The following is a 27,481-nucleotide window of genomic DNA, read 5'->3' as shown; positions in this document are numbered from 1 at the left end:
GCTGATGATGGCTTGCATGGTTGATGCATAGCAAGTTCAAGGCTGTCATAGCTGTACATTGCTGATGCTGGCTTGCATGGTTGAGAACAAAGCTGTACTGCTGTAGATTGCAATGTTATACATTGCTGATGCTGTTGTTGACATTGTGGTGCATTGCTGACATTGTGTTGCATTTGCTGATGCTGTTGCAAATTGCTGCTGCACATTGCTGCTGCAAGCAGTAGGTTTGGATCATCTCCCTAATAAAGAAAGGACCCAGATAATAAAACAACCACCCCAATTAATGCCAATTACTCTACAGTTATTCAATTGCGGAATAAATGCGCATTGTTGCTTGAGATTACCGACAATTCTGTATTCAAGGTGTCTTTAGCAGAGAGTTTATAACAAGCAGTCACAATCAACAGTATGTATTTCCTCCAAAGTGGACCTGCACCCTTAGCCTTGAAGTCGCTCTGAGTGGTCTCTCGTCTAGGGAAGAGCCTTAGGTATGAGATCCGGAATGGAATCGTTCGAGAACTGGGCGTGCAGAGCCCGCCCAGTAAGCTGCCGCCCGCTTCGAACACTGTACCCGCCCGGTTACTCAAGCGTGACGCTCGGTTGACTGCTGGAGTGGCCCTCTGGGTCACAACAATACCTGCTATTAACGGATTTGTGGTTATTGTTCGAGGATTACAGTGCCCATCTGAGTTGGGGTTGGTTTGGAAGACACCTGGCTATCATTATATTTTTGCTGAAATTTATTCTATTTGAGCTTCATAGAATGCAAGTATTTCGTTTTTGCATGAAATCATTTGACTAATGAACTTAATACAACTGCCTAGTTTGCAAAGTTCTATAAATAATGGTTAAAAGCTAGATGATCAAGGTGTGCATTTTTTTCTGTGACTTTTTCGAAATACGAACGTTGAAATCTATATTCTCGGATTTGATCAAATGTACGAAATGCCTCATTCTGTATTTAAATAAAGTATTCCCCATATGACAAACATGAATTGTTTTGCCTGTGGTAATAATTTGATGTTTTTGAATTTTAGACTGTGACACCGCACTTGCCCCTTATTTACGTTAATTCATATGCATTTTAAACAGAAAAGTCTGATGCCCGTTGGAGAATAGAAGCGGGCAGGCTTTGCCCGCTCGGTAGCCCCCGAACGGTATGAATACTGGCCCCTCTGTTAGTGAAGTGTGACGCTCGGGAAGCGGGTGGGCTTGGCCCACTTGGTAGCCCCTGATCGGTATGAATACTGGTCCCTCTGTTCTTGAAATGTGACACTCGAGAAGCGGGCGGGCTTGGCCCACTCGGTAGCCCCGATCGGTAATCAATACTGTGGGCATTCGGTTATCCAAGTGTGATGCTCGAGAAGCGGGTGGGCTTGGCCCACTCGGTAGCCCCTGATCGGTATCAATACTGTGGGCGCTCGGTTATCCAAGCGTGACGCTCGAGAAGCGGGCGGGCTTGGCACGCTTGGTAGCCCCGCTCCCTCCCCCCCCCCCCCCCAATCGGTATGAACACCGTGGGCGCTCGGTTATTCAAGCGTGACGCTCGGTTGACTGGGGTGGCTCTCTTGGTCTCAGCACTGCACTGTCCATGGATTAGTGTTTATTGTTCGAGGATTACAGCGCCTGACCAACTTGCAGTTGGTTTGCTTTGGCTGTGATTATCTGCAGAATACGAGCATGGCTAGCCTAGGTACCCGGTAGGCCATGTGTCAAGGTTTAATTTGACCAAGTTTGTTTGAAATCGGCTGAATAGTTTAGGAGTTATGGCCATTTTTTCATTGGTCACATGACCGTTTGCCCAAAGAAAGAAAGAAAGAAAGAAAGAAATTTGGCGATCACAGTATATCATAATAACTCCTGACCGTTACAGTGGGAAAGTGCTCTGGAAGGAGTACTTCCGCCATTTTGAGTCGTGTCGTGAAGTAAACCAGTGGAGTAAGAAGCAAGCTGTGAGGTGGTTAGCTGCAAGCTTGGATGAGGCGTCATCCATATTGCCATCAGGAGGAAATCCAGAGGCAGGTCTGTGATCTGGAGAGGAGGGAATGATTGAACCCTCCGATAGTCCATGGGCGGCAAATGTTGTTTTGGTTGATAAGAAGGATAGAACAAAGCCCTTTTGTGCCTGTGCTGTGCATTGATGAAACATCGATGCATTGAGTGGGGCAAAGTGGTTTTGTAGGCTTGGTTTGGCATTGGGGTCGGGTACTGGCAAGTTGCACTGGATGAGGACGCCAGCCAAAAGTCAACATTTGTTTCAAGAAATGGGTTGTACCAATGGAAATGCGTGCCTTTTGGGCTGTGCAGTGCCCCGGGGATGTTAAAGCGGCTCATGGAAAAGGTCATGGCCGGCTTGCTGTGGGACATCCTACTGATTTATTGGGATGACATCATCGTGTTTGGTCAAATGGTGACAGAGGCCCTGGAGCATGTCAGAGTTGTGTTGAGCAGTGTCATTTGTTTCAAAGGTCAGTGGCTCACCTAGCGCACATTGCGTCCTCAGAAGGGGTGGCCACCTATCCTCAGAAGGTTGAAGCAGTGGCAAATTGGCCAGTTGCAAAGTGTGCACGACATGTGAGGAACTTTTTGGTCCTTACATCGTACTACCGGAAGTTCATACTGGGGTTTGCAAAGATTGCGAGCCCACCTCATGCCTTGATGGAGAAATCAAGGGAGTTTGTGTGGACTGAGAGTTGTCAAGAAGCATTTGGAGTTTGCCGAGATTACGAGCCCACTCCATGCCTTGATGGAGAAATCAAGGGAGTTTCTGTGGACTGAGCACTGTCGAAAGGCATTTGAAGAGCTGAAGTGCAGGCTTCAGGCTGCTTCAGTTTTGTCATATCCAATGCCCGGGGAGATTTTATCTTGGACATCGATGCCAGCGATGATGGCATCGGTCGCTTATTGGTGCATGCTGCAAGACTCGATTGGGGAGTCCCAAACATGATGAAGTTGGGAAGAGAAGTGGATGTCCCGGTTGATCTGGTGACAGGATGTCCTGAGGTTAAGGAGGATACAACTGCAGACTTTGCTGAAGTATTGCGAAGTAATATGCAGGAGGCCCACTAAAGGGCTATTGATCATCTCGGGAAGAGTGCCTGGAGGCAAAGAAGAACTATAATATATCAGAGTTCTTCTTTGCCTCCAGGCACTCTTCCCGAGACAGTAGGCGAGCATCTGAACATGGGTTGAAAGAGGGCTAATTTGTGTGGCTGCACAACCCGACGTAGAAAAAGCACGTCCCCCAAATTACAACTAAGGTGGGAAGGGCCATGGCTAATTCTCAAAAAGTTGTCGGATATGACGGTTCACATCCAGCTTAAGCAAGGTAGAAAACCAAAGACTGTCCATGTGGACAGGCTAAAACAGTATGTCGCTGAGACCTGTGATCAAACCTTGGAAATGTCATCCCAGCATTGAGGCAACAGAAAACCTCCCCTTCAAGGATGAAGTGACAGAGGTTCAAGATGACAAGGGTTCATCTGAGGAGTTGGTCTGTGAGGCCGGCAGTTCTGTTCCTGTGATGGAGGATGCCATTACAGAAGAGCATAATGAGTCCCCACCTAGGGGGTACCCCCAAAAGAGCTCAACAAGTTACCCCTGCAGTATCGATAATGTGTGCCAGTGGCACATTTCCCCTGCAAACATTTACAACTATTTGTAAATTGTGGAATTTGGAATTCCTAAGGTCACCTGATGAGTCGGGCCCTTCTACGAAAACCGGAGAGAGCTGCTTGGATGGTGGGTCTCAAGGATGAAGCACGATGGCCAGCACGATGTTACTTGAGGTCACCCTTTATCCACCCAGGAAAATGTTGGAGATGGCACGATGGTCAATGATGAGGAGCAATCGGTATCATACCTCAAGCCCAAGACGTAGATACAGAAGGCCGACCCATGGGAAAGTGAAGTCCGAAGACCAAGATTATGTAGTATAAACCGTTTACAGTTTTAACTTTATATAACAGTTTGTAAATTGTCGGTAAAGAAAAAATCAAATCAGTCTTAAAATCGCATAGAAATCTCTGAAATCCTGTTGGTGTAAATTATGTCAAATTTGATGTACAGGGAAATCTTTATTCTGTATAAAGCAGAAATCTTATCTAAAGAGTTCTAAGATCTTGTGAAATACGTAAGTTTTGTGCAAAGTGATTCTTCCTGAAGTTTAGAAGTAATTTTCTGTAAAATATTTAATGAGCAAAAATTTGAGCATCTGATTTATCATTTTCAAAGAGCTAAAAGTTCCTCTGGAAGTCAGGAGAAACAAATTTTAGGGTTTCTTTGGTAGACCTAAATCTCAGTCTCTACTTTTGTGAAATTTTACCAATAAAGATGTCCCAGTTAGACTCTGTGATGAAGTGGCCCTATTTTGGCCTGAATCTCCAAATGAAAGTTCCCGACAAACGACTCATTTAGCTTGATCGCATCACATTTATTGATTATTGCTGAATAAATTACCATTCACTTGAGGTTACCGACAATTCTGTTTTTAAGGTGTAAATTCTGTGCATTTTCAAAGAGCTAAAAGTTCCTCTGGAAGTCAGGAGAAACAAATTTTAGGGTTTCTTTGGTAGACCTAAATCTCAGTCTCTACTTTTGTGAAATTTTACCAATAAAGATGTCCCAGTTAGACTCTGTGATGAAGTGGCCCTATTTTGGCCTGAATCTCCAAATGATAGTTCCCGACAAACGACTCATTTAGCTTGATCGCATCACATTTATTGATTATTGCTGAAATTACCATTTTACTTGAGGTTACCGACAATTCCGTTTTCAAGGTGTCTTTGTTACAAGTTTAATGTGTAATTAGCCCAGAGTTAACAATCAGTCACAATTGGCGGTAGAGTTCCTCGAAAGTTGACCTGCATCCTCAGCCTTGAGGTCGCTCTGAGTGATCTCTCATCTAGGGAAGAGCCTTATTGGGAAGATTGCCTTCACCCTTCACACTTATCTGAACAGACTTGGGCCCGGTTGGGCCGTGGGATGACCCCGCCACAATATTGTGTCTCATATGCCACACAGCTAAAGACTGAGTGTCATATGGGACACAGACACACTACATTTTCCATCTTCCACAAGGGCGGGTGGGATAACAAATTTATATTCAAACAAATGATACATAGTAAAGTTGGAATACCGTACATACGCTGTACACTAAGTTTTCAGCCCTTAAAATTCTACTACATGTGCATGCAGCAGGAACATGAGGAATAGCCTGCCCATCTTCAAATAATGCGATACACACGCGGGTACACCCATGTATAAGGACCGTAGTGTATGGGATATTGTTATATTGTGTCCTTTACATGCACATACTGCAATTTCATTGGTCGAGAATGGCCACGTGTTCAGTCTGTAAAAATGCATTCAGTGGCTAACCTCGTGAATGTTGCCTGTGCGCGCGTGTAGCAGACTTGTATTCAAGTCACGAAACATCGAGTCCAAGTCCAAGTCCGAGTCACATTTCTCGAGTCCAAGTCCGAGTCCCGAGTCCTCCAGGTCGAGTCCGAGTCACGAGTCACAAAGGTCGAGTCCAAGTCCGAGTCACGAGTCACCTCTAACATTGTATTGGAAATTCAGAGATTCAGAGTCACCTTTGATATAGTAAAAGGTGGCGATCGAAGTTTGACGTAGTGCTGGTTTTCTCCTCTATTTTCCTCTTGCAGAACTTGCATACTGCACTTGATCTTCCATTGGCTTTTCTCTTGAAGTTAAGATACCCAAAATTGACAATTTTTGGAGTGGATGCCATCATAATCTACGTTGCAACTTGCATGTAACGTTACCGAAACGGGCAGATCAGCAGACTATTCATATCGCGTTATCGTGATGCGACAGCAATGCACGTGTGAACGACAGGACGTCTGACAAGAAAAGTCTGGTACCTTACCCTATCAATCTTGCACCAATGCAGTATTACGTGCGGACGGCGGGGTACAAGTTTCGGTACATTGATTTCTTTAATCAATATATCAGTAACCGGTCACAGCCACGCACGCACCGCGTCGAGGCCCTGTACATGTATTGCACATTAAAGAAAACGATCGACTTACGTATTTGTGCGTGTGCAGTGCGGTAATTTCCGCACAAGTCAGTTCGAGTCCAAGTCCGAGTCCGAGTCGTAAGACAAAGTGACTTGAGTCCAAGTCCAGGTCATTAAAAATGTGACTCGAGTCGGACTTGAGTCCGAGTCACGAGTCATACAAGTCTGGCGTGTAGAACCTGCACGCATGCTTGCAACTAAGAATCCTATGAACTTGGACAATGGACAATAAAGACAATAGGGCTGCAGGAACAAAATATTTAAGGTAAAAAGAGGTAAGGCTTTTCTTTGGCAATTTGTAGAATTACTTGCATTTTCTTCTAAAACTCTCTTCTAGTTTTTGTTTAATTTTGACGCTTTGGTCCAATTTTTCTGACTCTCTGTCTTGTGTCACAATTATTTTAACATATTTTGTTTTGTTTTGTTTTCTTTTGTGCATTGAAGGAACTACCATTTGTACAACAATGTTTTCATGCAGCTTGTTCTTTACTTCTTTGTGTTCCTGGACCTAATGCTAGCGCTGTTTGAGGAACCCGCACTGGACAACCTAGGCATGCCATATTGGGTAAGTAAATGTCTTTATTAACCAATTGCCAGGTTAATGTACAATCAAGGCAAGCAGTGACAACTGATGATGCACTTTTTTGTCAAAGCAACACAGACTATTTTCTTTTTAGAATATTCTGTGTTTCTGATTAAAAGCTACAGTCCATCATTTGCAGCTATACAAAAAGTGACGTAGTTATTGCTGAAAAACATACTTGGTTGAAAAATAGTAAGGGACTAAACTCCCTGTGAAATTATTCGTTCTGGCAAGCTGTCATTTTGACGAAATCAACGAAAGAAGGCCTTTCCAATGGTGCGTTTTAAGGCGCAGCGTTGGAAATTTCCGTTAGTAGTTTATGTTTTTTATTCGGCGAAGCGCGCACAAGCGTTGACCTGATGCACACGCGCGTGCGGTTGCTATAATTTGTCGGATCAGTGCGCGACATCGTGTACCGATAGCTGCAATCGGCTCAGTGAGAACGTGTCTCGGACGCTGAATTCAGGCCCAATTCAAAACATGATTCAGCAACTTTTGATTTGAAAATCGAGATCCTAGAATGCTGTTTTTCTCGAAATGTACAGCTAAAGCTGAGCTGAAACATCATCAGGTTAATTGTTCAGCACCCTTCTTTAAATTTTGACCACGTTTGTTGCTTCAAACAAACAAAATGCACAAATTACAAATGATGGACTATAGCATTAACTCTAGATAGTCGAATCTGCAAAACCAGTTGGTACTGAGGTCATACCACGACCATACAGGTGCATGCCGCCTGTAGTATTGGATAATGCCACAAGAGGTTGTTATCACAACCACTCACTATCACGCACGAACCGCTATCACAATAACGTCTCGGGAATCCAGTAACATTTGCCCCTAAAAATGGAGGAAACTCTAACTTCTGCGGGCAAACACGGTCCCTTTTTCAGTCGCACGTGTAATACATACGAAAAAAGTGCTGCTACGGCCAAGTTTGGGCAAGGACCATTAGTCGATTGGTGAGGTACCTTACGCCTGCGCACAAATAGCAACGTGTGAATGTCTCTAGTCAAACGCTGGCCAAAATGTCATCGCGCAAAACTTCTGGATCCTGGATCCCTGCTGTACCATACGTCATGAATGCAGGCGGCTATTGGTTACCCGCAATGCAACCAGCCCCAGTAGGTTGGTTCCAAATAGTCGACTAGCGTAGTCAACCACCGTCGACCAGACAGAGTTCGGGCTAACTTTAGTTGAACTATGGTTAACCAATGGTCAACAATAGTTCTTGCGCGAACTTGCCCAAAGATGTTGCACAAAAGTCAGGTAACATCTTGTACATGTACAAGCTGAAATTTCGGAGTTTGGTTCAGAGCTAATAAGCAAGGTGTTTAACGTGTGCTGCATACATTATAGGCAGAACAGGTGCGGGCATGACACGACTGCTACAAGATTCGCAAGACGTGATAGCGGTTCATTTTGATAACGCCCTCTTTCGGCGGCATATTGCGTACCCTATACACAACACTTGTAACAACAACATCTTGACTAGTCAAATATCGTTACATTTTGTAAATTTTGGGCTCAAATATGCGTTGTGGCAAACCTGTTTGTGAAGGAGTATTAAATGCATGCACCTGCAAACAAGCTTGGTCCCACCTCAGATACCGGTATGGCTGCTTGATTGCCAGATAAGTCTATATTTCATTGGTTGTTTTCAAAGTTGAAGCATACCTTTTTTAATGTAAAACTCCAAAGAACTAAGCACTCACATGAAAAATTGCTAGCTTAACAGTTGTCTCCAACCAATTTTTATATACGATAAACAATATCATAGGTAATACTTACGAAGAGCTTTGTAGCAAGAACTTAGAAAAAATGTTGTAACACTACCAAGCTATACAGTGTATAGTATGAAGCGCTAAAGATGGCAAATTGCCCATTCATTATCTTGGGTCTCAGTCAGGACTTGAACATGTTTGGACATTTATATATTTTTTTGACACTATCATAGCATTACTGAAAATGGCCTACATGTATACAAAGTTGTAGTTTACCCAATGTTGAAACTAGTGAAAGTTAACAAGTAAAGAGTTTCATTTTGTCGCAAAGTTGTGTTTTTTCCCCTCATTGCTTGGTTATTCCTGACCAAAATACATATTTCAGAAAACGTTGGAGTCACTGTTTCCCTCAAGTGTTTGTATTTTTTTTCCTGACATGCACAGAGCACCCAGTTGCTTGAGTTGGCCTGCCTGTCCTACTTTGTCTTTCGAATGGCACACCATCGATCTTTCACCCCACGAAAAGTATGGTGGACGGACGCCAAAAACATCTTGTTGGTGATTGCCATTGTGGTAAGTTCAGTGTCAGTGAAGTTAAGTCTGTAACGAGCCAGTATATGGCCCGTCAGGTCAGCGTTTGTCTCTGCCTTGCCATGAAATGACTGAGAATATTTCTATATGGGGTGCCAGTCCATCGCAGGTTACTCCCTAGCTAATACTGGTACCCATTTATGCTCCTGAGGGAAGAGAGGCAAGTGGGGGTGAAGTGGCTTGCCCAAGGGCACAATATATGGCCAGTAACTGATTCGAACCCCTGACCCTCTGATCATGAGTCACGAACCCCTAGGCCACGCTCCCCCAATTACGGTGTAAGTGTTGCGTGATTTTTTGAAAATGAATGTTGCAAAAAGATTCCGTAGTTTCCTTGTCCGTGAAATGTCATAGAAGAGTCTTCAAAGATCTTTTGACACCTCTGTTTTAAAAAAAAAATAAACCCAGTAAGTCCCCAAAAAAACAACTTCTGCTTCCGGTTACCCCCCCCCCCCAAAAAAAGTGACACTCAAGGCGTTTCACAGAAGTACAAATACGTATTTTCCATGTTCATGAAATTATTTCGAGGGCGTACTACTCGTATTTGTAGTGATACGATGCAGCATTTTTCCCCCCGAAGTTTCCTACCGTAAAAACAAGGTTCGTCGCCCGCCACAGACAGTGCATCATAAACGATTATACCGCGTGATTTACGAACAGTGTTGGCCAGTTTCCCGTCATGACTAGCATTGTGCATATGGTGTGCACGACCTGAATTTTCAATTATTTTAAAGAATTATCGACCGTAAATATTTTGACAATAATCAAGGTAAGTTTTAATTACTTTTGTGGCCTTTTTTTTTCACAGCTTTCGTAGTGCAATAGAAATAGTTCAGGCTGAAATTCGCATATAATTGAATACCCCAGTCAAACAGCACAAAAAAAATTGGCAAAAAAACCAGAAATTTTCGATCTACCGACCCTGTTTTTGAAAGGCATGTATAAATCGGAAGCAGAACTATTTTTTTTTCGGCCTAATATGGCTCCAAAGTGTCAATCTAAAGAACGCTGATACGAAGAATACTAATATTGATTTTATACATGTATGTGTTTAGCACACATACCAACCAAACAGGTTCTCAGGGCATGGGACATTATTACTACCCAGCTCATCGGGCCAATGAAAACAAGCCAATGACCATCTCAGCTCCCTGGGGAATATATAGCTTCATGCTGCCACACATCACACCAATCTTCATAGACCGTCATTGGTTGCTCATTAAACAGTAAACAATACACAATTCTCCTGCTCACCTCAAGACCCTCAAGGGACAAGCACTGAGCTATATCAGGACCTGCTCAGTCCATATACGACCCTACAAGAACTCTTTGGTCGTCTCATCAAGGCCTCTTCACAACAATACCCAGAACCAGTCATATCGCTTCCGGGCATTTTCACACACTTCACCTAGTTTGTGGAATGTCCTTCCAACCTCCCTTCGAACTGTGGACACTTTGGACCAGTTAGTTCAAATCCACCCTCAAATCTCCCCTACTTCACCTGGCTAAAATATTAACTTATTGTAAACTTGTTCCAAGTTTTTGGTCATCACTTCATGTCTATTTGTAAAGCGCATTGAGATTTCTTACTGTTATGTTTTGCGCTCTATAAAAATGAACACTAATTATTTATTATTATAGGCGCAACTGGCTAGTAATCAAACACACAACCATCTCTGCCCTCACAGGTGCCCAGTTACTCCTGGGTGGGGAGAAGCAATGAGGGACAAAGTGTCTTGCGTTGCACTATAATCCCAGGCTGGACTCGAACCTACAACCTGTAGAGTTATCCACAAGATCATAGGTTCAATGCACCAGACCACAAAGCACGGCATTCCACTTTTTAATATTTTCATTAGTACACTTCAGACCTCAAAATTTGGCTTAACCTCATCACAGGAACAAGTGCTCGTTTTCTGCACTGATCCTCACAATCTCAATAAACCATTTTCATATCGTCATTTTTCAAAAGTACGTGTAGTACTTGGATTCTTTTCATTTGGATTGCTGATACAAATGTGAACCATCTTTCATTTTATATAATAAAAGTTTGACTTCCGAGTCACATTTGACAAACTGCTTATTTACAACATGCAAAGTCAATGTTACCTACATATGTAAGCACCTTATTTTTGTTGTTCTTCCTTAGATGATGTTAGTGGATATGCTTGTTGTCACCATCCTTGTGGAAACGGGAGTTATGGAGAAAGTCTTCCGCTGGTCCCGATTGTTACGACCTCTCTTCCTGGTCAACTTCCCTGAAATGAGAGAGGTGAGTTTGCTTTGGTTGCATTCTTATATAGTTACTTGGGCCTAATGAAATTTGCTGACCACAGGTCAAAGGCCACTCTGGGTGATGGCTACAAAGAAAGAAACATCAGTGTTCCCACAGTCATGGAAAAATCCTCATCATTGTCGATTTTGAGGCCGTTGTCCAGTCTGTTCTGGTTTGGCCTGCTTTCTTTCTATGGCTCCTCTCCACTTGGCCCTGTCCATTGTGTTTCTTGCATTGACTCCCTCGACTATGTTGGTAAACCTCTTGACCCAGCTGGCATCATCCTTTCTCTCCACGTGACCATACCACCTCAGCCTGTGCCTCCTCAACACGATACCGATCCCCTCCACTCCAACTCTCCTCCTCAACTCCTCACTTGACAGCCTGTCAGCCAGAGACACTCCACACATCCACCTGATCATTCTCATCTTCGCTCGTTCCAACGGCTGGTCATGCCCCACCCTAGTGGGCCATGTCTCACAACCGTACAGCATGCAGCTCTGGACAAAGGCAGTGTATACCAGTACTTGACCCTTCATGGAAAAATCCTGGAATTTAAAAAACTAGTACGGAAAGTCATGGAAAAAGTCATGGGATTTTGTTATTTTACAAATGTCTGGTATGCAGAGCGCTTTGCTACAAAATGAAATGGCTGTCAATCAAAAACTCTTGCTGTGAAGCAGGGCTCCCATAGTCATGGAAAAATCCTGTAATTTAAAAAACTAGTATGGAAAATCATGGAAAAGTCATGGGAATTTGTTATTTTACAAATGTCTGGTATGTAGAACGCTTTGCTACAAAATATAATGGCTGTCAATCAAAAACTCTCGTCTGTGAAGCAGGGAAAAATCCTGGAATTTAAAAAACTAGTATGGAAAGTCATGGAAAAGTCATGGGATTTTGTTGTTTTACAAGGAGTTATGAAAAGTTGATGTTCCAAGTACGGTAAAAGTCATAAAAAAGTCATGGAATCCTGCACAGTTGTAGTGGTCTTCGGAACCTTAATTTGTACAATGAAATGCTAGGAAGGCGGTGACAGGATGCCTTATAGGTGTTTGGTGACGTGTAAGTTTACCCTGAAAAAGGACTGGAATGGCTGTGAGGGGAGGTGGAGGCCATCTTGTTGATGATAATGCAATCTGCATTGACCTTTTTGTCTGTGTGACCAGTGTATTGCAAATACTGGTAGATTCCTAAGATGCCAAAACAGAGTTGGAATTGGCCATAGAAAGCCCTAATTTTGTCCTCGAGTTTCTTAAGATTTCTGTGGGAACCATGAACATGCTGTTGAAGAGAATGGAGTCTGCTGGCATTTTGCTCTTTCTTTATTTCTGTCTTTGTAACTGCTAAGGGGTTACTTGTGTACTGCGTCAGAGATTTTTAAACAAGTGGGTCAGAGACATCTGGGCCAAATTTTTGGCTCTGCTTACCGTTAGTGAAAAATCCCTGCTTACTGTAGCAGGAAATTCTGTGCTTATGGCAAGTGTATTTCATGGATTCGTGAGGAAATTTGGCTTGTGCGTATGGTACATCCTTGTGTACCCGTAAGTATTGATTCTGTGCTTACAGGGTTAGCACCATAGAGCTATATTAAATTACTAAAGCACTGACTCATGTACAAAGTGATGCCTGCTGGGCGCATCCATGTTTGTACACAAACCTATAGAAAACTCGAAAATTTGTACGGCTTTTGTACGGCTATTTGCATATCTGCCTTTGTATTCTATACAGCTGCGTTATCAAAGCTGATATGCCCAATACCGCAATGCATGATCAGCAAATGAGCATTTTATTTGCTCTACGCAAACAGCTCAATGCATGCGCGTCTCGGCTGCAGATGATTACCGTGACATTTTTTTTACCGTAATGAAGCGCTTAGTTGTTTGCGTACCTTCTACTTAATACGCGTTGCATTTAGAGTACACTTTAAAAATTCAATCCATCTAATTTCATTATGTTCTAGAACACGCACATGAATTCAAAATGTCTGCGCCCAGGACGGCTTCAAAGCGTCTCCGCACAAGAATGAGGAGTTATCGCTCTAGTAATTTAATATAGCTCTATGGTTAGCACCGACTGTTTATGCTAGCACGGTTAGCACAAAGTGGTGATCGTAGGTGCAGAATTCTGTGGTTACCAGAGCCATGAAATTGGGCACTGATATGCTTTACTTGGTAACTCATCTCTCTGCAGATCAGGCGTTCATTCCGCAACATCCGTCGCTCTTTACCTGAGATCTTCGCTGTTCTGGTACTACTGTTTCTCTTTCTTCTCTTGTTTGCATTGCTGGGACGTGAACTCTATGCTGACGAGTAAGTTATTTAGTTTCCAAAAAAAGAAGAAAAAATGGGTATTATTTTGGCCAAAAATTAAAGGATGGAAAAGGCAGAAGTATTAAAATAATGGCTGTTTAAGCAAGATTTGAACAGAAATTTGTTTTTTTTAAATCCCTCATTATCACAATGAATCCCCCTGAAAAGAGGAAACTAGAGCCCATGTGCTACATTGTACTTCTGCAGGCAAATTTACGTTCCATTTTTGGTCAAACACGTACTACATACGACACAAGAGTCGCCATGAAATCGCACAGAAAACCTGATAGCGTCTTGTATGCTACTGGCTACAAAATTTTGGAGTTTGGTTTGGAGCTTAGGGGCCATTCAGAATTTTCAATGTTTTAAAATTTCGATCTTTTTGTCAAATTGTGGGTGGGTGGGTCAAGCTAAATAATTGAAAATCGAAATTCACTTTCCATGGAAAAAGGATTAAAAAAAAACAAAGAAAGATAGATCTTTTGACTTGCCTGAACAACGCGCAAGCGTTCCGATATCGCGATGCGTGTTTCTTTTCCAACTTGGTCCCCTGTATGTACTGTACATGTACGTCATGTACGTGTATATAGACCCACTGTGGCATGAGAGGGAGGTGGTTTTCAGTAGACTTGGATGCCGGGCGTATCTAGTGGTTAGGCCGTGCAGAGGCAGCAGGGTACCAGGTGTACTAGATCGGCTCTATAACACACCGCGGGTGTCGATTACCAATCGCTATAAAAACTGGACTATACAACCACTGGACTCCAAGACTACGAGGACCGCAGCCTGTGATGTGATGACTGCCCAAACCTGATGTTTTTCTTTCGCTCGTACCCCCGCCCTGCAAACAGGGCAGGGGGTACGAGGGAATGTTTTTCTCAGCTACCTCACGTGACAGGCACAACCTCGTATGTCACATGTCATCCACCTCATCCAGAAATAGCCCCATAAATGTGGCCAATTTACTGGACTGCCTCCGTAAATAAAGGCCACACTGCCACCATATACAAAAACATGTCAAACTTTGTCAAATTTTGATTTTCACATTTAGGCTTAGTTTGTAGTTCATTTTTGCTTTAGAAGCATACTCACCCCTTTATAGGCTAATTAGAAAGTGCTGCCTTTTTCAGATGTCTATTTTTCGTAAAATTTCATGTTGAAATTTTGATACGCAAACGTGTGCAAACGAATCTGGAAAAGACTGCTACAAGATTCCCAAGATGTTGTTGTGATAGCAGTTCGTGGGTGATAGCGGTTCATTTTGTTAGCGCCTTCTGTCAGTGTATCCGATTTCTTGACCCAATACTAGTACGCCTCCATACATGTAAACACCTCTATACCAAACACTTCGCTACTACGAACATCCGTTTTGGCTCCAAAAGTGTCATGCACAAAGACCACTATTCCAAAGAACCTTTTGTAGACCCTATTCGTTCATTATAGGGAAGCTCCACTGTAACCTTAAAAAAACAGGTACTGTAAGGCCAAAAAAAAAAATAAGTCGGTCTCTGGTCAGCGCGCGCGTCGATTTTAATCATGCGCGTCAACCATTTTTTTTCTTCAAATTGTCCGCGGTAGCTACAGCAGCGCCCTCTATTGCCGCACCTCCTCAAATTTTTGTACCAAGGAATGGGGAAATTGCACCAAGGCAAATGATGGAGGGCACCAAGGCAAAATATGGAGGTCCCCAATGTATATGAGGACACAACAAAAGCAATATAGTACCCACCTTGTCTGTACAATCCAAGCTTCCAAAAAAAAAAAAAAAAGGCCAAAAAAAAAAAAAAAAAAACGCGTCGCCGCATCAATTCTGGAACTCTGGTCTGACCAGAGACCAAATATATTTTTTTTGGCCTAACCTTTAAAAACAGGTACTTGCAGCAAAATCAGATTTTATATGTTGTGATGTACAGTGTGTCTTAAAAAAAAAATGCTAACAAAATATAATAGAATGCCAGACGTACAGTGTGTAACCAACATGGATCATATACATGTAGGTATGGTTTGAAAGATATGCCTTTCAACCTTAAAATGAGACATCAAACGCCCAAATTTGATAAGCTTTGACAGAGTTGTGAGTAATTTTCCAAGAGAGGTCAAATACACCATGGGACCTAGTTTTCAATTTTAGGCATTGGGACAAAAAGGTAGCCTAATTGCCTCTGTGTGGATAATTGCCTGGCCTACAAAAAATGTGTTTAGCGAGTAAACACAATTCTAAACACTTTCTTGCTGCAGTTTACATGCTAAATATTTTTAGCATGAGGACGGATAGTGTTTAGCCATTGAAAGTTGATGTTTAGGAATTGAACATGTGTGTTTAGCTGGTAAACATGTTTACAAACTACCGGTAATAGCATGAAAAGTGTTTACTTGCTAAACACAGTTTTTTTCTTGAAACCTTGGTCCCATGGTCCATTTGACCTCTCTTGGAAAATTACTCATACCGGTAACTCTTTCACAAATTATCAGATTGGACGGTTGATGTCTCATTTTGAAGTGGCAAGGCGTATCTTTCAAACCATACCTAATATCTATGTTGGTTACTCATTCTTTGCTGGCATTCCGTTACATTTTGTTTGCATTTCTTTTTGAGACACACTGTATATTGCAACAAACTATGTTTTACTTTGTCAATTAAAATCTATTTACTTAAAGCTGATCTTCTCCAAAGTCTTCTCACCATTCAGTTGTAAATATATCATAGTATAACTTCAAATGATGTCTTACGTCATTGCCGTTTGTTTTGTTTTCCTTTTGAACAGTAACTTGCAGGAGGTCTTATCGACAGAGAAATACTTCGTTGATTATTTTGAAAATATCTGGGAGCTTTACATTCTTGTGACTACTGCCAACAGCCCTGATGTCATGTAAGTCTGCTAAATAATGCATTCCCAAATGAAAGGTGCTCATGGACATGTAACATCTTTCACCAATATTTTGCTTTCTAACTTATTAGTCCTTGTACTGCCCCCCCCAAAAAAACATGCTCGTTACTCCCCGTACCAACCTACATTGTAAACTGCCCCATGCTGTCCCATTTATACATTCATCACGGAATTAATAGGGGAATAAATATGCGCTTACCTACATTGTAAACTTCCCCATGCTGCCCCATTTATACATTCATCACGGAATTAATAGGGGAATAAATATGCGCTTGGCCGGTTTTACACAAGTACGTTAAAAACCGGGTTGGGCATGTTGGGGCCTGGACGTAGATCATTAGCAGTGTCCAGGCCCCTAGCCTAGAGCACACTTGTTTAATACCGGCCAAGCATACCGTATATGTATTCCCATTCATACCTTTCGGTCGAAAAGTCAAAACAAGTCCAAAATTCACAAATGTACAACAGTTTTGTTCAACTATTTTACTTCATGTTTTGTGAAACACCCCTCTGGCCATGTGTATGGTATGTGCCTCACGCGCATAGTGCTAAAAATGTCCTTATATGGAAATTGGCGCATGCGCACGGCACATTCTGCGTGATGTGGCGCAGAACGTAGTGGTGTTTTACTGGCCGTTTAAAACCACCCACCTGATGACGGGCTCTCGACCAATAAGAATTAGTAAACTGTCTCAGGTATTTATGAATGCAATGTAATATATTGTTGTACAGGTTAAATTTTATCTTCTAGTTTCAGACTGACAGGAGTAATCTTTTTACAAAAAGCAACAAAACAAGTGAAACTCTCATTTAGGGACTGTGACACATGCATTGTGGTTTCCCTAAGATGTACATGTAAGGAGCATAGTTAGCAATTTGTTTGATATTTGTAATCAAATATTGGGATTTTGGAACTTGTTTTTTATCCACATGTAGGATGCCAGCTTACGATGCCAATGGCTTCTACATGATCTTCTTTGTTGTCTTTGTCTTGCTCTGTAACTACATCTTCATGAGCATCTTTCTTGCTGTCATCTACAAGAACTATCGCAAACATTTAAAGGTAACTGAGACTGATAAATTTAAGAACAAATGCAAAATTTCATCTTCTTCACCAGTTTATAGTTATCTTGTGCATTTTGCTGTAAAGAATAAGCATTATTAATGAATTTATGAAGACCAGTTCATACTTTATAGTGATTATCAATGCAAAGTAAATTTCTAGTGTCAACCCCTCGGCAAATATCTCAAAATCACAAGAAGCAAAATAAGTAGATCAATCACTAAATGACGGTTCGTGCTCCATGCTAGGCAAATTAACTCTAACCCTGCCAGACGTAACTGGGCATTTGGTGTTAAAGACTGTGGGACCTTGCTGCATTGAGCTATCAACACCATTACATAAATGGCCCTTCTGAAACACTGCAGTTGTATCCTGCTGCAGTTGTATCATGCCGCAGTTGTATCCTGCTGCAGTGGTATCCTGCTGCAGTGGTATCCTGCTGCAGTGGTATTGTGCTGTGACCTGGTAACCACTGACTCTGAGACAGTTTGGCCTTGGGATTTTTTACCTGATTGATCTTGCTGCACTGAACAGGCTTGTCATTTTGACCTATTGATCTTGCTGCACTGAACAGGATTGTCATTTGACCTGATTGATCTTGCTGCACTGAACGGGCTTGTCATTTTGACCTATTGATCTTGCTGCACTGAACAGGATTGTCATTTGACCTGATTGATCTTGCTGCACTGAACGGGCTTGTCATTTTGACCTATTGATCTTGCTGCACTGAACAGGATTGTCATTTTGACAAGTGCTGCATTTTGCTGCATTTAGCAGGGTTTCTAGCCAAATATCCTTGGATGCCAGGGCTAAAGGTAAAAATTTGACATCAACAGCCAATATTCAAATTCGCAAAAATTAAAAACATGTCAGATCCAGCACATTTCACTGCTCCACAGTGTTTAACAACCGAATGTGCTTTTCATTTTCATTTGTGTGAACCTGCCTGAACTGGTCATTTTTTCTCTTGGCAGAGGTGGCAGCAAGTCATTTTTTGCAAGTCCAAGTCAAGTCACAAGTCCTTGTTTGCAAGTCCAAGTCAAGTCACAAGTCATTAGGTCCAGTCACAAGTCAAGTCACAAGTCATTAGGCCCAGTCACAAGTCAAGTCACAAGTCATTTGGTCTAAACACAAGTCAAGTCACAAGTATCTTTGTCCAAGAACACGTCAAGTTGCACATTATTTTGTCCAGCTGTAATAAGCTAAAAGAACCTGGCGTCAACTTACGATTTATTTTGAACATGCCTCCTTAATTCCCCCTTTTCAATGTGTTGCAATAACTATTCTTGTAGTTTATCACATATCTGTTGGATATTAGCCCTTTGTATACTTTAATAAATTTACTTAACATTGTAGAGATAAATGTTGAGATGACATGAAAAAATACTTCACTCACTCGATTACATGTAGTGTACTAACACTTTATTGTTCAATTTTCATGTATACTAAACGCCGACCAATGTGTTAGGCTATCCGGTATTTTACATGCAATTGACAAAGGCCTGCTTTCTTTTCATGAAAGGTTCCTTTCAAAGTTTGTTCAACCATTACATTAAGCAAGAGACTTGGTCATTGAAAACTATAGTTTGTTGTGACAGTCTTATTGAAAACTTTTGAAACTAGTGGGAACTATTCATTTTACTGGATTCAGTCACTGAGGTCTATTTTCTGGAATGAAACTTTCTCGCTGCAACTATAAACTGCATTTATAAACACCTTGAGTGGCCTTTTTGGGCCTTGTGTTGGGCGACTTCAATTGAAAAAAATCTATTTTTTCATGTACAAACTGTTACACTTCAAATAAACAAGATTTGATAGCATAGTATCACTCAACTTTGCTCTGTGTGGCCTCATAATTATTCCTCCATGACTGAATACACGTTTGATGGGGGAGCTAGTAGCAGGAACAGACAGCACCCTCATAGCAAGAGGAAAGAGTCTAGGGAGGCTGTTCTTATTTACCAACCAGAAGTGCACGCAACGTAACAGCTCAGCTCACTGATATGATCTACAGCTGCAGCTGGGCGAAGTAGAAACCGCGCAAGCCAAAGTCCGTTTTTTAATGCACGTAAGGCGTAAACCGAATAGCTAATTAAAAGTATAATTTTAATTAAAGTGTATTGGGTCGCTCGAGTAGCGTCTGACTTGGGTTGGTAATAAGTTAATTTTTTGCAATCCCAAGTCAAGTCACAAGTCATTGTTTGCAAGTCCAAGTCAAGTCACAAGTCAAAGCTGGTATTTGCAAGTCAAGTCACAAGTCACAAAAATAGCGACTCGAGTCTGACTCGAGTCCAAGTCACATGACTCGAGTCAGCAACTCTGTCTCTTGGGGATTATGTCATTACTTGTGAGGACTAATTTGACAATTTTGGGAAAATTTGTATTTTTAAGAATTCTGTCCATAGAAATAATAGTTTCCTTTCAGAGTCTTTGTTGTTAAGCATGTCATAGCTTGTGAGGTCATCGCAACGTCTTCATTCAACGTTGTGGCTAAATCCCTCCGCTCACATGACCACCTTTTGGGTGGTCACGTGAGAGCAAGCTACGTCATGCTTAGCAAGCTACGTCATGCTTAGCAAGCTATGTCATGCTTAGCAAGCTATGTCATGCTTAACAAAACAGACTCTGAAAGGTAACCATTATTTCTATGTCATTATGACAGTGTTCAGTTTTAGTCTCCGCGCTGCATTTCTGTTCATGTTTTTTTTTTTCTTTACTCAGAATGAAGTGCAGACCTCGGTGTTCTTGAAGCGGAGGAAGTTGGCCAAGGCCTGGGGCATCCTGTGTGTGACCCATGACAGCAAGTTTGTCCTGACGTGGGAGCGATGGCGGGCGGTCATGGGATACGTCCTCCCCAAGCACAGCCCAATGGAAGTCAAATTGCTGTGGAAAGTACTGGACGATGATGACGACGGCTTCATTGGTGAGTTGCAACCTATGGACTCCGTGCACGAACAGTAGTTGGTGCTTTTTGACTACGTATGACAGCTCTTTGTTAAGCACACAAGACCATTGGTTCGTGAGCCTAGGGTGGGAAGTACAAACGAGTAATTTGCTATTTAAGGGTGCGTTCATTTTACTCACTTGGGTTGACACGGGTAAAAGCAGATGGGTCAGCTACAACAGCCAGGCTAATTGAACGCTCAACCATGGGCAGTCATGATCCTCATGTGACGCCCTTAGCCGTGGCCACCGACAAAGTGCCCATTCAGATCGGGACTTGGCTTGAGATTTACTGCATTTCAGTCAATTGCAAAACTCAAAATAGTTGGGCTGAATTTATAGCCTCCAAAGTTGCAAAGAACTCAATCAATGATTACCTTTAGACTTCAAATAAAATCACCTTTAAAGTCCACTTGAGATATCCGCTGTGCCCGGCCACCATTTTTGTCCGTTTCTAAGGAATAAACAAAGCATGTGTGATGTGCTTCCACCAGTGACTCTGCTCCACGACCAGGGTTTGTGGAGGCTGACCCACCTAGGTGAGCCCCAAGAATTACGTCGTAGCTAATTGAACAGCACGGGGCTATAATAATAACTGGATTTGTATGGCGCCAAATTGCCAAAGGATACAAGGCGCTAGAAAAGAAGAAAGAGGAATAGAAGACAAAAAATAACAAAAGAAGGACATCCAGCTACGTTTTGGGGAAAGGTACATGTACGTCTTGAGAGCCTTTTTGAAGGAAAAGACACCGCCTGAGTTTCTGATGGAGATGGGCAGGTTGTTGGGGGGCGGCAACAGAGAAGGCCCTCTCACCAGCCAGTTTACGTAACTTTGGGATGACAAGAGACTCACAAGCAGAAGTATGAAGGGAGTAAGAATCTTTTGGATTTTGAGAAGAGAGGAGAGATAATCTGGTGCAGAGTGTTTAAGTGACTTGTAAGTGTGAACCAGTGTGCGAAACTGAATGCGGTCGGCGACCGGGAGCCAGTGTAGTTGTTTGAGCAGAGGAGAGGTATGGGTGTGTTTGGGGGTCTGAAAGATTAAGCCTTGCACATCTGTTTTGAAGTCTCTGAAGACGAGATATTTCTTTCTTAGAGACTCCGTTAAGAAAGCAGCTGCAATAGTCCAGTTTTGAAAGAATCAGGGCATTGTGGCAGGCATTGATGTCAAGAAATTTCCTGATCCGGCTAAGGTTGCGTATGTGCCAGTTGAGAGAGCGACAGAGTTGTGTTATGTGGTCAGACATTTTCATGTTGTGGTCACACCTAAATTTCTGACCGAGAGAGAAGGGTGAATTTCAATGCCATCAAGGTTGAAAGTGAAATGTTGGAGATGTTTGAAGTGAGCAGGAGAAGACGCAATGAAGAACTCCGTCTTATCTGGATTCATCCGGAGTTTATTAGAGATCATCCAAGATTGAAGCTCTTGGACACACTGGGACAATCGAAACAGCGCACAGACAGCGTCTCCTGGCTGGATGGGGTCAAAGGTCAAGAACAGCTGGACATCATCTGCATAAATGTGGTATTGTATGGAATGTTGACGGGCTATTTGACCAATAGAGTGGGTGTAGTAAGTGAAGAGCTGTGGACCAGTGACAGATCCCTGAGGAACACCATATTTGAGATTGGCTTCAGCAGAGAGCGCCTCCCTCACAAGGACTTGACTCGTTCTACCCCTCAAGTACGAACGGAACCAGCTCAAGACAGTACCCTCCAGACCAAAGTCGTGACGGAGACGTTGTAAGAGGACACTGTGATCAACTGTATCAAATGCTGCCGACAAGTCAATCGTGATGAGGAAGTCGCCTCGCTTGGAGTCAATAGCTCGAAGGACAACATCTTGAACTGTGAGGAGAGCAGTTTCAGTGCTATGTGTGGGCCGGTAAGCAGACTGCAAAGGCTCGGACAAGTTATTGGAATGGACGAAGATGCAACCTGTGAGGAAACGCTAACCCGAGTCGACCCGCTTGAGCTAAACAAACGCACCCTAAAACTTGCGCAAACCTGTAACTTCTCCGTGTGAGTGTACAGTGTCATTGCATACAAGTGTCTGTCCATTTGTGATGTCAGTGGTCTCTCCCAGCTTTTTCTTTGCCCCCGTTGAGGGAGTACTTGTGCATGGAGTCCATTAAACCCAAGACTTTATATAATTTATTCATTGTTATAGATTCTATGCATGAACGGTAGATGGCTTTTCAGAACCACTTGGAGAGCTCTGAGAGAGACACACATTACGTGTGCACACAGCCTTACATACATACATGAACTTGTGGGGAAGACCTTTTCTTTCCCTTCTTTTGCTCTCCTGTGTTCCTATTAGAATCTCAAACTCCTTAGCGTTTCCCTTATGAGGCAGATAGATTGCCAAAGACTTCCTTGTGGGGTTTATTCTATTGTGTTTACTGCCCCATGCAGAACAATGTACATGTGCACACCCACATGCGGATGGCGCAAAGCACACAGTTTATTTTTATTAGAATGTGCATGAACCCATATCATCTTCACGCGAGGGCAAGGTTTACATGCTAACTCTTTTTGAAACGGAATGAAGCTATACTCAATTGTGCATGTGGACCACACTCCCAATCCTTCAAATCCACCTAAAGATTAGGGACGTGTGTCGGAGCTAGGTTCCCAAGTACCTGACCGCTGATGTCCGGAACCGCTTCTAAATTTACGGATCAGGTACCGGTATCCGTAACCAACTTTTCAAATTACTTAGTAACTTCTCAGGCAATGAAAAAGAAGGGTTTTGAATGTCATTTGTGCGGAATTTTCAAAAATGACAACCGAGCTGCATGTACATGGAAAAACTAATCAAGTTTATGACGGTCGTGAAAGTTGCAGTCTTCACCATAAGCTATGAAGCTCACTGTACACACATGAACTGCTGCATTGACGCACTAGTGGTAAATGGCGTGGGGCTTTATGAACAATCTGAACAGAACTTTCAGAGATTTGAATTGGGGATTGGGTTTCTTTAAAGCTATAGTCCATCATTTGTAATTAGTGCATTTTGTTCGTTTGAAGCAACAAAAGTGTTCAAAATCTAATGAAGGATTCTGAACAACTTACTTGATGAAATTTCAGCTCAGCTTCAGCTTCATATTCCGAGAAAAACAGCATTCTAAGATCTCAATTTAAAATCAAAAGTTGCTAAATCATGTTTCGAATTGTTTTGAATTGCAGCTTTACGCAATGTTGCGCACTGATCCAACGAATTATAGCAACCGCGCACGCCTGTGCGTCGTTCCAATGCTTGTGCGCGCTGCGCCGAATAACAAAACGAACAACTAATTTAAATTTTCCTACGGTGCTTCTTAAGAAGCACCGTTGGAAATGCCTTCTTTCGTTGATTTCTTCAAAATGAGAGCTTGCCAGAAAGGATAATTTCACAGGGAGTTTAGTCCCCTTACTATCTTTCAACCAGTATGTTTTTCAACAATAATTATGCCGGTTACTTTTTTGGGTAGCTGCAAATGATGGACTTGGGCTTTAACAGGCACCCAGGTATCGTGTTTTTTTCAGTCGGGTACCCGGTTCCTGTACTACCTGTAAATGCATACCAAGCTACAAGAGAGTTTGGAGCATTTGACAGGATGAGGGTTGAAGAGCCCAGGGGCCAATTTCATGGGGCTGCTAAGCACAGAAAACATATGCTTAGCACAAATGGGTTACCAACCAATTTGTGTAATGCAGTAAAGTAGTGTTATCTGCTTGTAACTGGTTCTTGGCTGACTTTTGGTACGTGCATATTGTCTGCTTAGTAGCATTTTCCGCAAATGTCCACGTCCAGGAAATTGGAACCAGGGGAATAATTCATAATAAAAATAACTGGTACTTAACATGTATATAGCGGCAATAACTAAGCTCAAAGCAACATTATCATTATCCCTGATCATTTGGCCAATGAAACATTCCGAATACATGTACAATCTGAGCTCCCTGGGAGTATCGATACAGCCATTTCGGCGAAAGGCAGCTAAGAGCATTCACAAGAACCATCTTTGCCCTCGCAGATACCCATTTACTCCTGGGTGGGGAGAAGCTATGAGTGACAAAGTGCCTTGCCCAAGGGTATACGCACCTCAACCCCAGCCTGGAATCGAACCCAAAACCTGCAGAATTACCCGCAGACCATGAGTTCGGTGCCCCAGACCACGAAGCCACTTGAAATTTCAAATGCCAAAAAGAACTTGGCTTATTCGAGGTCTTGCCATATATATCAGCAGCCGATTTCACGAAACCATACACAGTTTGATGCTGCGCAACATTTCACTTATGACACATTTCATGAAAGTCTCAAAGTCAGCGAGTTGCGCAATGAATTATGACATAACTTGCGCAATCATTTGAGGTGGCTTAGCGACTGAAAATGACAGATTTTACCAGCAAATTGTGATCATCATGGAGCCTGTTGTTGCACAACTTATCAAGGCTGATACAAGACACTCACAGCCTCTTGTTTGAAGTAAATGAATTTTTATTCTACTAGTGACATAATTTTGTGAGTTGCCGCACAATTCCGAAAAAAAGGAAACAAAATAACTTTCAAAATGGCCGGCTGAGGTGATTCCCCGACTGTTTCATGAACGAACAAATTGATACACAAACAGCCGTCGTAAATGTTGCTTTTATCCTCGTCCAAGATGTTAAGATTATTTAAAACTTGGCGCAGCTGCACCAAGATTTGTGAAATCGATTGTAGGTTTATTGTGCAGCTGCGCAATAAATTTGTTGCGCAAGTCTTACGCATGGCGCAAGCTACGCACTTTTTCGTGAAATTGGCTGCAGGAAATAGGACCAGGGGAATTAATAATAATAATAACAGGTACTTATATTGCGTCCATACCTAAGATCAAAACGACATTATTATTACCCCTGATCATAGGGCCAATGAAACATTAAAAAAAACATGTACAATCTGAGCTCCCTGGGGAGTATCGATACAGCCATTTCGGCAAAAGGCAGCTGAAAGCATTCACAAGAACCATTTCTGCCCTCACAGGTCCCCATTTAACTCCTGGGTGGGGAGAAACAATGCGTGACAAAGTGCCTTGCCCAAGGACACACACACCACAACCCAAGACTGGACTCGAACCCACAACCAGCAGAATTACCCGCAGACCATGAGTTCGATGCCCTAGACCACGAAGCCACTTGAAAGTTCAAGTGCTCAAAAGAACTTGGCCGTGAGGTCCTGCCATATATATCAGCCCTTATTATATGTTGCCCACTTGTATTGTTCACAGAAAAGCGTGAGTTTCTGCGTATCATTGACCTGCTCAATGTCAAACTGTCCACCGTCAACAGGAGTAAGCCACTCTTTGAGAAGTACATACCTTCATGTTACAACACGAGAGTCAGCCAATTCATCTGCAAATGCGTCAAACACAAGTAAGTATGGGTCAATCATATGCATAAGCAAGTTAAAGATATAGTCCATCATTTGTAATTTGTGCATTTTGGTCATTTGAAGCAACAAAAGCGCTCAAAATCTAAAGAAGGGTACTGAACAACTAACCTGATGAAGTTTCAGCTCAGCTTCAGCTGTACATTCCGAGAAAAACAGCATTCTAGGATCTCAATTTCAAATCAAAAGTTGCTGAATCGTGTTTTGAATTGCGCCTGAATTCAGCGTCCGAGACACGTTCTCGCTGAGCCGATTGCAGCTACGCGATGTCGCGCACTGATCCGACGAATTATAGCAACCGGGGGTGCGTGTGCGTCGTACCAATGCTTGCGCACGCTTCGCTGAATAACAAAACGAACTACTAATTTAAATTTTCCTACAGTGCGTCTTAAGAAGCACCGTTGGAAAGGCCATCTTTCATTAATTACTTCAAAATGACAGCTTGCCAGAAAGAATAATTTCACAGGGAGTTTAATCCCGTTACTATCTGTCAACCAAGTATGTTTTTCAACAATAATGATGCCAGTTACTTTTTGGATAGCTGCAAATGATGGACTATAGCTTTAAGTTTTTAAAAGAAACAAAGCCAGCATTGCATATCCATATATATACCTGGAGATTAGGGTTAGAACATGTTCAGTTGAAGTGGGCATGGCTTATGTAGGACATTGCACTTACACATAATTTTTTTTTGGGGGGGGGGGGGGGGGGGGGAAGATTGGTAATTAATCCACAATTGTTGCAAATGTTGCACAACACTTGAAGAACCTGTTTTCTAAAACACGATAACGATATACATGTACAAGTAGTTAAATTCAATGAAGAATATAATACGGCGAAAATGTACTTTGTTTTACTGTGTATGTCCTATAAGTTTCCATTCACTGTAACAACAGTTTTGTCATCGTTTTTCTTCAAATAAATCCATCACATATTTGAAATAAACTCTTCATGTACAATTCTTTTCTCAATACGAAATGAAAAAAAAAAAGTTTATAAATGCTCTGGAATATGCACATATTGTGTGTGTGAACAGAATGCACCCAACGTAGAAGATACAGCATGTAATTGCCCAGCAACAGGGACAACCAAATTTGGCTTCCATCCAAATTTGTTATATATTCATATGTTGTAAAATTGTACAATCACTCAGCATCTAATATTTTAAGTAGATGGCTTGCAGAGTTACATAAAATAATAAGCATATAACTGCATTTCTATGTCCAACAAGTACATGTTTGTTGTGATTATCAACGACATCTTGTCGTGCCAGGTGCTGATAACTGTTCGACATTTCTTAAAGTTATGTTCCCAGTGCTCATCAAGAAATTCAATTTTTTTACTCTGAATAAATTTTCAACATAATTTTTTATTCCGACCAAAACCTCCCTTCTTCATCGGCAACTTTTAGAAAACAGATCCACCTTATGAGGGGACTGGCTCCCAGAGTATTGGGGGTGGGGGGGGGGGGGGGGGGGGGGGGGGGGGGGAGGGCGGCTCAGGTTTGAGCCCCCCCCCCCCCGGTCATTTTTGAAAATTATTATTTGTAATTTTTTTTAGTCCCACGATTTTACCTTGATGATGTGTATGTGGCCTATTTTCAAGTAGTACATGTATAATAGGGGCGGAAGTGGCGCCACCAA

The 27,481-nt window shown here is 42.3% G+C and overlaps 1 protein-coding gene across 1 annotated transcript in view; it reads left to right on the top strand.

Annotated features, from left to right (window-relative positions):
• LOC119741452 (two pore calcium channel protein 1-like) overlaps positions 1-27,481 on the top strand; it is a 68,581-nt gene that overhangs the window by 6,846 nt on the left and 34,254 nt on the right. The window contains exons 4-11 of the mRNA XM_038217206.1: positions 6,488-6,608; positions 8,795-8,923; positions 11,091-11,213; positions 13,410-13,528; positions 16,294-16,398; positions 17,353-17,479; positions 20,201-20,402; positions 25,678-25,822. Coding sequence (XP_038073134.1) covers positions 6,488-6,608; positions 8,795-8,923; positions 11,091-11,213; positions 13,410-13,528; positions 16,294-16,398; positions 17,353-17,479; positions 20,201-20,402; positions 25,678-25,822 — 1,071 coding nt within the window. The remainder of the gene's footprint in view (positions 1-6,487; positions 6,609-8,794; positions 8,924-11,090; positions 11,214-13,409; positions 13,529-16,293; positions 16,399-17,352; positions 17,480-20,200; positions 20,403-25,677; positions 25,823-27,481) is intronic.

Source organism: Patiria miniata, unplaced genomic scaffold (assembly GCF_015706575.1).
Source record: "Patiria miniata isolate m_02_andy unplaced genomic scaffold, ASM1570657v1 HiC_scaffold_5, whole genome shotgun sequence".
Taxonomy (NCBI): domain Eukaryota; kingdom Metazoa; phylum Echinodermata; class Asteroidea; order Valvatida; family Asterinidae; genus Patiria; species Patiria miniata.
This window is presented reverse-complemented; position numbering and strand designations above follow the sequence as displayed.